The 13191-nt window shown below is 44.0% G+C and overlaps 1 protein-coding gene across 2 annotated transcripts in view; it reads left to right on the top strand.

The window, feature by feature from the left end:
* The window catches only part of PARN (poly(A)-specific ribonuclease), a 196365-nt gene that overhangs the window by 28739 nt on the left and 154435 nt on the right, over positions 1-13191 (top strand). The window contains exons 12-13 of one of the 2 annotated variants that reach the window (XM_003269303.3): positions 1684-1740; positions 8271-8348. In XM_003269303.3, coding sequence (XP_003269351.1) covers positions 1684-1740; positions 8271-8348 — 135 coding nt within the window. The remainder of the gene's footprint in view (positions 1-1683; positions 1741-8270; positions 8349-13191) is intronic. The other variant, XM_030798055.1, reaches the window with a different exon arrangement.

The raw sequence follows: 13191 nt of genomic DNA on the forward strand, positions 1-13191 counted from the left end.
TGCCTGGCCCCCCAAAAAAACAATTTTTAGTTGTGGTAAAATACACATAACAAAATTTATCATCTTAACTATTAAATGTACAGTTCAGTGACATCAAGTACTTTAACATTGCTGTGCAATCATCACCACCATCTATCTCCAGAGTTCTCTTCATCTTGCAAAACCGAAACTCTGTACTAATAAAGCAATTCTCCATCTCCCACCCCTGACACTCAGCCCCTGGCAACCACTATTCTACTTTGTCATATGAATTTGATCACTCTGAGTACCTCATATAAGTACAGTATTTGTCGTCCTGTGACTGCCTGATTTCTCTTAGCATAGCGTCCTCAAGATTCCCCATGTTATAGCATGTGTCAGAATTTCCTTCCTTTTTAAGGCTGAATAATATTCCATTGTATGGCTAGATCACATTTTGTTTTATCTATTTGTTTGTGGACACCTGGGTTGCTTTTAACTATTGTAAATAATGCTCTTGTGAACTCAGGTGTGCAAGTACCTATTTGAGTCCCTGCTTTCAATTCTTTGGGGTATATACCCAGAAATGGAATTGCCGGGTAATATGGGAATTTTTGGGATGAGCCTCCATACTGTTTTCCTTAGCTACTGCAGTGTTTAACATTTTCATCAACAGCACGCAGGTTTCAGTTTTTCTACATCCTTGCAAATACTTGTTGGTCTTGGGGTTAGTTTTTTTGTTTGTTTGTTTTGTTTTTTGAGATGGAGTTTTGCTCTTACTGCCCAGGCTGGAGTGCAGTGGTGTGATCTCGGCCTACTGCACGCAGCCTCCGTCTCCCGGGTTCAAGCAATTCTGCCTCAGCCTCGAGAGTAGCTGGGATTACAGGCATGCACCAGCACATCTTGCTGATTTTTTATTTTTAGTAGAGACAGGGTTTCACCATGTTGGTCAGGCTGGTCTCAAACTCCCGACCTCAAGTGATCCATCCGCCTCTGCCTCCCAAAGTGCTTGGATTACAGGCGTCCGGCCAGTGTTGGGGTTAGTTTTAAGGAGGTGAGCAATTTCAGTGAGCATGAAGCCAGAGGGCTGGGAACACCTGGGAGTTAAACTGGAGAAGTCCTTCAAGCAAGTTAGCTTTGATGAGACAAGTAGAAGGGGCAGTAGTCTGAGAGAGCTTAGAGGAGGGGAGGGTTTTCAAGATGAGAGAGACACTGAGCCTCTTTCAACACTGCTGGAAAGAATATAGGAGAGAAGAAGGTGGGTGGGAGAATTTTGTAAAAATGTATTTTTCAAGGAAAAAAAATCAGGAATTATGAAAATACTTGATTTGATCAGTTAACTGCCAGATGGGTTTCCTCAGAATTGAATGTGTTACTGAGTTTAGCCTGCAGGTGGCAACTTTTTGAGTTACTGTTTTTAAGACACCTTGAAAGACTTGGAAATTTTAAAGAAGTCCGTGAAGGGATGGGTAAACCCTAAGCATTGTTGTTTTAGTAACTAATGAATAATTTTCCATTTGTTCATTCTAGTTTCTAAAATAGAAGAAAAGTATGTACGTAGATCATTTTAGATGGAGATTTTTGGGAAGATAGGCACAAAGCACAGGAAACTAAAGCTATCTAACTTGATACAAAATTTCAGTGTCTTTTTTTCGGGTAGTTTTTTTATTCATTCACATAAGGAATATTTATACATCAATAATCATATATATATTTTTTAATTAGGAGGAGCTGAATGATGCTGTGGGATTTTCTAGAGTCATTCATGCCATTGCCAATTCGGTAAGTGAGCCAGACTTTTTAGCAAGATTGCAGAACATGCTATTCCAGGTGAAGTATCTAATTATCATTGCAGATTAATCATTTCATCTCCTTTAGAATGTTTACCTGGAACATTCTAAGAAGTTAGAACTTCATCAAGAAAGACTGTTGTTATAATGCACTTGGTGAGACATAATTGCTAAATTGTATTCAAATCAATTTTCAGAGAGTCTTGCTTGAAAAATGGATAGGAGGGTTACACTATGTTGTCCTTATATGGCTGCGTGGAAACCAAGAGTTATCATTCTTAAAACCAGTAAGAAGTCAAAAAAGAAAGTAAGGAATAAGGGGAGAAACAATCAGATATTCAACTGAAGGTGTTTTGTTCCCTAAGTAGAAGAATCTAGATGGTAAAAATAATGATGTCTTTGTTTAGTGCTGCATAAACGTAATTGAATCTTATTCTTAATAATATTTGATACGTTTTAAAAAGATACTGGCCATTTGTGTAAATCTGCTAGGGGGCTCTATGATAGATATGGTGGGTGTTATTCCTTGCTTTGTGATGCCTTTCTGTAAACAGGTAGCCGGGCATAGTGGCTCATGTCTGTAATCCCAGCACTTTGGGAGGCCGATGAGGGTGGATTGCTTGAGGTCAGGAGTTCGAGACCAGCCTGGGAAACATGGGGAAACCCCATCTCTACCAAAAATACAAAAATTAGTCAGGTGTGGTGGTACATGCCTGTGGTTCCAGCTACTTGGGAGGCTGAGGTGGGAGGATCGCTGGAGCTCGGGAAGTCAAGGCTGCAGTGAGCTGTGATCACGCCATTGCCCCCCAGCCTGGGTGACAGACAGACCCTGTCTCAAAAAAAAAAAAAAAAAAAGAAGAGGAGAAAGAAAACAGGCATCCACATCTTACATAGGTAAACTAGGTCATGCTGCTGGTTGTTCTAGACAGACAACTTGCTTGAATGCTGAATTGCCTGTAGTCTAGGACATTCTCTTCTTTGAGCACTTGGTCCTGGGAGAAGGAATCATCTTGTACCTTAGATGCTGAACTTTGCATCAGGGAAGCTTTAAGGCCATAGAAACCCTCTCGAAGTTTCATGCTGTCTCACTGCCAGCTGCAGGCTTGTAAACACAGGGGCGCTGTAGGGAAGGCCCCCGCCGTCCTCATTCCGGGATAAACAGAGGTTTGCAGAGCCTTGTAAAAGAAGAGGGTTGGCTCACGAGGACTTCTCTCGCTCAAGTAAGTGGGGCGATTAAAGTCGAATAGAAAGTTGGAAAGATCTGGAGAGAAACAAAGCTGTAAGCCTCTTCAGCAGTGGCTGAGATTATAGGTATCCAGAAAAGCAGAGTTGAGTTTCTGGTTCCATTTGCTCATGTTGTGCACACCTAGCCAGCAGACTTCAGATAAGTGGTGGTTTTGATTGAGGCGGGCCCTAAAATTCAGAGATACTGAACATCAGTTGTTTTTGAGCTCTTTTGTAGCCATCATGATAGTTCAGTCAGCTTTTCCAAGATTGGACAGTTGTTTGCCTTATACACATTCAGATACCTTAGCTTGCTGTACTTGTTTTCTTTTCTCTGACATCTTTCTTCTACAGAATATTCATAACATGTTGCTGACCGTTGGTAGTCAACATCCCAAAGCATACTACAAAAAAGCCCTGTTCATTAGTGATCCGGACATTTAAAATTTTTGAGTCTTGAATGAAAGTTGACTAAAGTAAAGTAAGATGCGTAAATCCCATACCTTAAATATATATATATATTTTTTGAGCTGGAGTCTTGCTCTGTTGTCCTGCTGGAGTGCAGTGGCGTGATCCTGGCTTACCACAACCTCCGCCTGCCAGGTTCAAGCAAGTCTGCCTCAGCCTCCCAAGTAGCTGGGACTACGGGCGCCTGCTACCACGCCTGGCTAATTTCTGTATTTTTAGTTGAGACGGACTTTCACCATGTTGGCCAGGCTGGTCTCGAACTCCTGACCTCAAGTTATCTGCCTCCTTCAGCCTCCCAAGATACTGGATTTACAGGCGTGAGCCACCATGCTTGGCCCTATAACTTGGATACTTTTGAATGGTATTGATTGCTGTTTTGTCAGAAGTCCCCCAGGTGGAATTTCTCTCACGTTTTTCATGACTGATCTGAGGATATATAGTTTGGCAAGAATACTGCGGAAATGATGGTTCATGATGTTGATCAATTTTTTTTTTCTTTTTTGAGACGGAGTCTCGCTTTGTCGCCCAGGCTGGATTGCAGTGGCGTGATCTTGGCGTACTGCAAGCTCCGCCTCCTGGGTTCACGCCATTCTTCTGCCTCAGCCTCCCCAGTAGCTGGGACTACAGCCGCCTGCCACCACACCAGGCTAATTTTTTGTATTTTTAGTAGAGACAGGGTTTCACCATGTTAGCCAGGATGGTCTCGATCTCCTCACCTCGTGATCTGCCTGCCTTGGCCTCCCAAAATGCTGGGATTACAGGCGTGAGCCACCGTGCCCTGCCCATGATGTTGATCTTGATCACTTGGTTAAGGTGGTGTCGGCTGGATTTGTGTTCTGTGAAATTAACTTTATAGTTAATAAGTTAACTATATCATTAAATTACAGTTAAATTAACTATATAATTTAACTTTATGAATATCTTGGGGGAGATACTTTGAGACCATGAAAATCCTGTTTTCCCTCAAACTTTACCTACAATATTATCATCTATCAGCATATCTTGCCTGCAGCAGTTATTACTGTGGTATTCTAATGGCAAGTTTATATTTCCTTCATCCTTTCTACATTTATTCTTGGAATTCTTCTATAAAGAAAAAAATGGGCTGGGCATGGTGGCTCACACCTGTAATCTCAGTACTTTGGGAGGCCAAGGCGGGTGGATCACTGGAGGTCAAGAGTTCGACACCAGCCTAACCAACATGGTGAAATCCCATCTCTACTAAAAATACAAAAATTAGCTGGGCGTGGTGGCACACACCTGTAATCCCAGCTACCTGGGAGGCTGAGGCAGGAGAATCACTTGAACCTAGGAGGTAGAGGTTACAGTAACCTGAGATTGCGTGATTGCACTCTAGCTTGGTGACAAAGTTGAGACCCTGTCACAAAAAAAAAAAAAAGGAAAGAAAAAATGTCCTTTTCCCCTGTTTATTTATGTATTTATTTAATTTTGAGACACAGTCTCTCTCTGTTCCCCAGGCTGGGAGTACACTGGCTCACTGCAGCCACCACCTCCCGGGCTCAAGCGATCCTCCCTACCTAGCTTCCCGAGTAGATGGGACTACAGGCATGCGCTACCACACGTGGCTAATTTTATATATATATTTTTTGTGGAGAGGGGGTCTTCCTGTGTTGTCCAGGCCAGTCTTGAACTCTTAGGCTCAAGCAGTCTCCCCCGCCTCAGCCTCCCGAAGTTTTTGGATTATAGGCATGAGCCACCACACCCAGCCCTTTCTCTTGTTTATTTAATTGTTTTTATGTATATGAGTATAGACTCAGGGATTTTTTTTTAATTCTACAGATTATTATCTAGTATTTTTACTGTTTACTTTGTTGCTTAAATTGTACCACCTTTGGCCATTGGAGCTTCTTTGACTTGGCTCCTGGGCCCTCTGAACGAGCCCCCCATCCTTCTCTGAGCACTTCCTTGCGTTCTGGTATTCTTGTAGTTTCTCTGGCTCAGCTATGGAATGAATGACTTCTCCACGGAGCTCTGGTTTCTTTTAATGGGGAATGATGTTTAGAAACCAAGATCTGGCCCTAGGTTACTGCTGTGATATTATTGCTTCTAAGCCCTCTCACTGGATAGAACTAAGAAACGTTATGTATATAGACCTAGGCATGTACACACACAGCTATATTTCTGTGTCTCTCTGCATATGTATGTGTGTGTGGATCTATATAAATGTGTATGTAGCTGGGCATGATGGCTCAACCCTGTAATCCCACACTTAAGGAGGTCAAGGCGGGAGGACTGCTTCAGGCCAGTAGTTCAAGACCAGCCTGGGCAACATGGGAGACCCCCTCTCTACAAAAAATGTAAAAATTGGCTGGGTGTGGTGGCTCATGCCTGTAATCCCAGCACTTTGAGAGGCCAAGGTGGGCAGATCACATGAGGTCAGGAGTTTGAGACCAGCCTGGCCAACATGGTAAAACCCCGTCTCTACTAAAAATACAAAAATTAGCTGGTGTGGTGGTGCCACCTGTAATCCCAGCTACTCAGGAGGCTGAGGCAGGACAATCTCTTGAACCTGGAAGGTGGAGGTTCCAGTGAGCTGAGGTTGTGCCACTGCACTTCAGCCTGGGCAACAGAGCAAGACTGCATTTAAAAAAAAAAAATTAAAAAATTAGCCAGGAGTGGTGGCACATGCCTGTGGTCCCAGCTGTAGGGGAGGCTGAGGTGGGAGGATTGCTTGAGCATGGGAGTTCGAGGCTGCAGTGAGCCATGATGGTGCCATTGCACTACAGCCTGGGCAACAGAGCGAGAGACCCTGTCTCTAAATAAATAAGTGTGTGTGTGTGTTTGTGTGTGTGCATGCATGGGTGTATGCATGCCTTTATACTGATACCTCAGATTCCAGTACAATACCACATGGCTTATTTTTAGCTTCCTCTCTTTTCTTATTTGTGCCTTCTTTCTCAACAGTGAGAAATCCAGTTCCCATTACTTCCATTATGTTTATTTGTTTAAACCTGGTATACACGTAAAGCAGCTTCAGAACTACTAACCCATACCTTGCGGGAAGTACATTTATTGATGAAATTATAACATTTATGATTTATGTGCAATTCCTTTTGTTTTTAGCCTTGCAGTATCTAGTCAAGATGCTCTTTTCCAAGTTAGTTTCTTCTTAACCTTCAGTGTGGTTATGGTAGTCATTTATAATATAGTTTGGTTCATTTCTTAGTGTTTGCATTCCATTTGGGGTTGCCTACACATCTTTTCTGTGGTTTCAATCAATGCTCATTATTTTAGCGTAGCATAGGTATTCAGAATGTACACCAATCATGAGCCAAAAGGACAGCTTCTCTGTTAGATTTGGGAGATTTTGTGTAGGGTTATTTCAGATAATTAATGTGTAGTCCCATGAATCAAGCAGTGTTACACTGAAGGTCCTTTGGGACATAGTAAAAGCTCCATCGTGGTAACCTGATTTTTTTTTTTTTTTTTTTTTTTTTAAGACAGAGTCTGACTCTGTCGCCCAGGCTGGAGTGCAGTGGTGCGATCTCAGCTCACTGCAACCTCCACCTCCTGGGTTCAAGCCATTCTTCTGCCTCAGCCTCCCGAGTTGCTGAGATTACAGGCATCTGCCACCATACCCAGCTAATTTTTTGTGTTTTTAGTAGAGACAGGGTTTTGCCATGTTGGGCAGGCTGTTCTCAAACTCCTGACCTCAGGTGATCCGCCTGCCTTGGCCTCCCAAAGTGCTGGGATTAGCAAGTGTGAGCCACTGCACCCGGCCCCTGATGTTTTATGTTAAAAATGGTGTCACCTGGCTGGCAAAATCGAAATTTATGTTCCATTTTGGAAATTTAATTTTTGTCAAAATGGACTAATTTGTTGCACATATAGTGTGAGACAGACACACTGCCCATTGCACAAAGAGGGCTGCCAGCACGTGTATTGTATTTCAGTTGGCTGAAAGGCAGTGACTTTTAATGGATATGTATTTAAGAACATGCCCCATGAATTTTGACATAATGATATAGGAAATGTAATTCTGTTTAATGTAGTTAGAAATTAGTTATTTTTACCTTTTAGCATTGGTATGAATGTATCTTTTAAAATAAGTGGGTTGTTTTAAAGGATACAGCCCTAAAATTTGTGTTTGGTTTTGTTCCCAAATTATTTGACAGTTAAGGGAGTCAACGCTTTCAGATTTTACTTTTTTTTTTTTTTTTTTGAGATGGGGTCTCACTCTGTTGCCCAGGCCGGAGTGCAGTGGTACAATCTTGGCTCACTGCAGCCTCTGCCTCCCAGGTTCCAATGATTCTCCTGTCTCAGCCTCCTGGGTAGCTGGACTTATAGGCATGCACCACCACACCTGGCTAATTTTTCTGTTTTTAGTAGAGATGGGATTTCGCCACGTTGGCCAGGCTGGTCTCGAGCTACTGATCCACCCGCCTTGACCTCCCAAGTGTGATCCGCCCACCTTGGGAGGCGGTGATCCGCCCGCCTTGACCTCCCAAAGTGCTAGGATAACAGTTGTGAGCCACCATGCCCGGCCCAGATTTTACTTTTAAAAAAACTTTTCAATCAAAATTTTACTACTTCTGATTCATGAGAGTGGCATAATTAATAAAAATTCAAGAAAAAGATCAGTGACATCAAAGTCATTTGGAGCTTTCACTTTGCCTTCTGGATTTAACATTCCAAAATGGAGGAGGAATGAAGCCAGCCCAAATTTGCTTATTTGTACTTTTTTTTTTTTTTTTTTAGTGTGGAAAGCAAGTTTAGCACAAAGTCCTCTTGGAATCTGAACTATACATTCTCAAACCCCAGTATAATTTTGAATGTAGAAGTCTTTTTTCTAACCTTGACTTTCTTTAGGGAAAACTTGTTATTGGACACAATATGCTCTTGGATGTCATGCACACAGTTCATCAGTTCTACTGCCCTCTGCCTGCGGTAAGTGACCTGTCGGTCTGTGTTCAGTATTAGCAGGAATCTTTTTATCTGAAAAAATATTATTATGATGCTTTTAACTGAGAAACTGTCCTCTACTTGGGTGCCATTTCCTTGTATGCAGCATGTTCCCAGAGAGAATCTTATGCACTCAGTTGCACATTTTTTTTTTCCTTGAGATGTACTCTCACTCTGTTGCCCGGGAGTACAGTGGTGCAATCTTGGCTTGCTGCAACCTCCACCTCTCGGGTTCAAGCGAGTCTCCTGCCTCAGCCTCCTGAGTAGTTGGGATTACAGGCACCCATCACCATGCCCAGCTACTTCTTGTATTTTTAGTAGAGACGGGGTTTCACCATGTTGGCCAGGTTGGTCTCGAACTCCTGACCTCGTGATCCGCCTGCCTTGGCCTCCCACAGTGCTGGGATTACAGGCCTGAGCCACCGCGCCTGGCCACAAGCTTTTTTATTAAGGGATCTTCAGTCACTGCCATTGCCAGAGGAAGATTAAACATTTGTTTCATCATCTTAATGCCAGTAGTTTGCTCATTTAGTGCTGGGCAGGGATTCCCAGGCCACAGGTGTGGGCTGCTCGTTTGGTCCTGCTAAAATTAGACATAGCAGGGCCATTGAAGGTAAGTGGTGGCAGCTGAAGTGGGTCCAGTCCTACAGAATTCTTGATCGCCCTTGCTAGGCTGCTTCCCTTAGATTCTCTGCTGACCTCAGTAGTGCATTTTTCAGTCTTTGAGCCAAGTTGCCTTGGTTGACCAAAGCACAAGCTGCTTTGGTTCCCCTTCTGGCTCTCCCTCTTCTGTTCCATATGGTGTGCATGGCCTCACATTACTTGTCCCTCGCCACTCTGTGCTCCACTTTTTTACTTCCTCTTCATCTTTTTTGTCTTTTAGTGATCTCACTCACTTTACAGCTTCAGCTGTAGACACCAACGTCTTTATCCCCAGCTGTGGTCTCTCTTCAGATCCAGGTATACATTTCATGCTGGACTCCAGACATCCCTACCTGGATAGCCCCTAGACTAAGTGTTGTTTTGAATTGACGTGGTTCAAATGAGATACTTAACTTGTACTTCTTTTCTTTCTTACTGTCTCCAAACCACTTGTTTCTCCTCATCCCATTACTGTAAGTGATTCCCAGTTACCAACCCTGTTTTTAGCATCAGTTTTGACTCTTGCTTTGTCTCCAGATCTGGTCATTTCCAAAATTCTGATGATTTTATCTCCATGCCCTCTCTCACATCTGGATTCTTTTTTTTTTTTTTGAGATGGAGTCTCACTCTTTCACCAGGCTGGAGTGCAGTGGCATGATCTCAGCTCCCTGCAACGTCCGCCTCCTGGGTTCAAGTGATTCTCCTGCCTCGGCCTCCCGAGTAGCTGGGACTATAGGTGCATGCCACCATGCCCAGTTAGTTTTTTTTTTTGTATTTTTAATAGAGACAGGGTTTCCCCGTGTTGGCCGTGATGGTCTCAATCTCCTGACCTCGTGATCTGCCCACCTCAGCCTCCCAAAGTGCTGGGATTACAGATGTGAGCCACCGTGCCCAGCTGATTCTTTTTATTTTTGTTGCAAGCAGCCTTATTTCTCATCTTGGAGTTTAGCAAATTCCAGGCAGCATTTCCTGTCCCCCTTCAACCTTCAGCCCATCCTTTAAAATAAAAGTTGGCACGTTTTCTATAAAGGGCCAGATAGTAAAATATTTTCAGCTTTCCAGGCTGCATAGTTTCTGTCACAACTCTCAGCTCTGTCATTGTAGCCCCCAATTGCCATAGAATACGTAAACAAATTGGCATAGCCGTGTTGTAATAAAACTTTATTTAAAAAATAATTGGTGGGCTGTATTTGGCCTATGGACCATAGTATTCCACTGACTGGACTAATCTTTTTTTTTAATAATTTGTTTCCTCGTATCTTTTTTTTTTTTTTTTTTTAAGAGTTGGAGTCTTACTCTGTTGCCAGGCTGGAGTGCAGTGGTGCAATCTCAGCTCATTGCAACGTCCGCCTCCCAGGTTCAAGTGTTTCCCTGGCCTCAGCCTCCCGAGTAGCTGGGACTACAGGTGTGCACCACCACGCCCTGCTAATTTTTTTGTATTTTTAGTGGAGATGGGGTTTCACCATGTTGGCCAGGATGGTCTCGATCTCCTGGCCTCCTGATCTGCCTGCCTTGGCCTCCGAGAGTGCTGGAATTACAGGCGTGAGCCCAGCCTTCCCCATATCTTTTTAATAAAATAGAGACTAGGTCTCACTCTGTTGCCCAGGCTGATCTCAAGGTGCTGGGCTCAAGCAGTCCTCCTGCCTCAGCCTCCCAAATAGGTAAAACTACAGGTGTGCACTACCACGCCCAGCTAAAAGATTAATATTTTGTTAGTTCTAGATTGGAAGACACCTGCTTGAGAGTTCAGTCTCACTTATACATCTGTAAACCTTCAGTTACTTCACATTTCTTAGGTCCCATTCTTCTGTCAGCATTTTGATTACCCTCCTTTAAAAAAGTACAATACAGACGTCATGCGTGGGTCAGTTGCTCCCCTTGTATTTCTGAAAATTTAGGTTGTCATCACTTTTTATGACAGCTCTATTACCTTTTAACACCTTTTAGGACTCAAAGACTTCATAGTTGTGGGTCTCAAAACAAGTGTAAAAGGTATGGAATTGCATTTCTTTTGTTTTGTTGTGTTTTTTGTTTTTTTGAGACTGGGTCTCGTTCTGTGGCCCAGGCTGGAGTGCAGTGGTGTGATCTCTGCTCACTGCAACCTCCGCTTCCTGGGTTCAAGCGACTCTCCTGCCTCAGCCTCCTGAGGAGCTGGGATTACAGATTCCTGCTACCACGCCCGGCTAATTTTTGTATGTTTAGTAGAGACGGGGTTTCACCATGTTGGCCTGGTTGGTCTCGAACACCTCATCTCAGGTGATCCACCCGCCTCCGCCTCCCAAAGTTCTGAGATTACAGGTGTGAGCCACCGCATCTGGCCTGGATTGGCATTTCTTAAGTCTGATGAGCTAAATGTCACTCACCACACTTCTGTTTTTTTTTTTTTTTTTCTCTTCTCTTTCCCACTTTTTTTTTTTTTTGAGATGGAGTCTCAGTCTGTCACCTAGGCTGGAGTGGTGTGGTGCGATCTCGGCCTCCTGTGTTCAAGCAGTTCTCCTGACTCAGCCCCCCGAGTAGCTGGGATTACAGGCGCCCGCCACCATGCCTGGCTAATTTTTGTATTTTTAGTAGAGATGGGGTTTCACCATGTTGGCCAGGCTGGTCTTGAACTGCTGACCTCAGGGGATCCACCCGCCTCCACCTCCCAAAGTACTGGGATAACAGGTATGAGCCACTGCGCTTGGCCTGGATTTGCATTTCTTAAGTCTAATGAGCTAATGTTTATTTTATGTCATTCCACTGCTGTTTTTTTCTTTTCTTTTTTCTTCACTTTTGCACCTTTTTTTTGAGATGGAGTCTTAGTCTGTCACCTAGGCTGGAGTGCAGTGGTGCAGTCTTGGCCCACTGCAACCTCTGTCTCCTGGGTTCAAGTGATTCTCCTGCCTCAGCCTCCTGAGTAGCTAGAATTAACAAGTGCCTGCCACCATGCCTGGCTAATTTTTGTATTTTTAGTAGAGACAAGATTTTGTCATGTTGGCCAGGCCAGTCTTGAATTCCTGACCTTAGGTGATCCGCCTCCTGGGCCTCCCAAAGTGTTACGATTACAGGCTTGAGCCATTATGCCTGGCCATTTTTTTTTTCTTTTTTGAGAGAGTGTCTCACTCTGTCACCCAGACTGGAGTGCAGTGGTGCCATCATGGCTCACTGCAGCCTCAACTCCCTGGGCTCAAGTGATACTCCTACCTCAGCCTCTCGAGTAGCTGGGACCCAAGGCACATGCCACCATGCCTCACTAATTGTTTTGTAAGTTTTGTAGAGACAGGATCTCACCATTTGCCCAGGCTGGTCTCGAACTCCTGTGTTCAAGAGAGGTCTGCCCACCTCGGTCTCCCAAAGTAATAAGATTATAGATGTGAGCCAGGGCACCTGGCTAGACACCCACTTCTTATTGGCCAAGTAGTTCAAAGTAGCAGCTCCTCTCTTGACTTTTCGACCTTTATTATTTGTTTATTTATTTAATTTTGAGACAGAGTTCTGCTCTGTGGCCCAGGGTGGAGTGCAGTGGCGTGATCTTGACTCACTGCAACCTCTGCGGACTGGATCCAAGTGATTCTCCTGCCTTAGCCTCCCGAGTAGCTGGGATTACAGGCACCTGCCACCATGCCCAGCTCATTTTTATATTTTCAGTAGAGATGGAGTTTCACCATGTTGTCCAGGCTGGTCTTGAAGCCTGACTTCAGGTGATCCACCTGCTTTGGCCTCCCAAAGCTCTGGGATTACAGGTGTGAGCCACCATGCCCAGCCTGTTCATTTGTTTTTTTGAGACAGAGTCTCACTGTTGCCAGGCCGGAGTGCAGTGGTGTGATTTTGGCTCCCTGCAACCTCCCTCTCACAGGTTCAAGTGATTCTCATGTCTCAGTCTCCCGAGTAGCTGGGATTACAGGTGTACGCCACCACATCCGGCTAATTTTTGTATTTTTTTTTTTAGTAGAGATGGGATTTCACCATGCTTGCCAGGCTGGTCTCGAACTTCCGGCCTCAAGTGATCCACCCGCTGGGCCTTCCAAAGTGCTGGGATTACAGGAATGAGCCACCGCGCCCAGCCCTTTTTAATCTTTAAAGCAATGAAGTTATCAGCAAGGCAAGAGGAAAATGTATTTAATTCTGTGCTTCTAGGTGTTTTGAATACTGAATAGAGCTTGGCACTAGCTGGCATTAAATACCAATTTAACGAATGAAGTATCTC

Source organism: Nomascus leucogenys, chromosome 18 (assembly GCF_006542625.1).
Source record: "Nomascus leucogenys isolate Asia chromosome 18, Asia_NLE_v1, whole genome shotgun sequence".
Lineage (NCBI taxonomy): Eukaryota > Metazoa > Chordata > Mammalia > Primates > Hylobatidae > Nomascus > Nomascus leucogenys.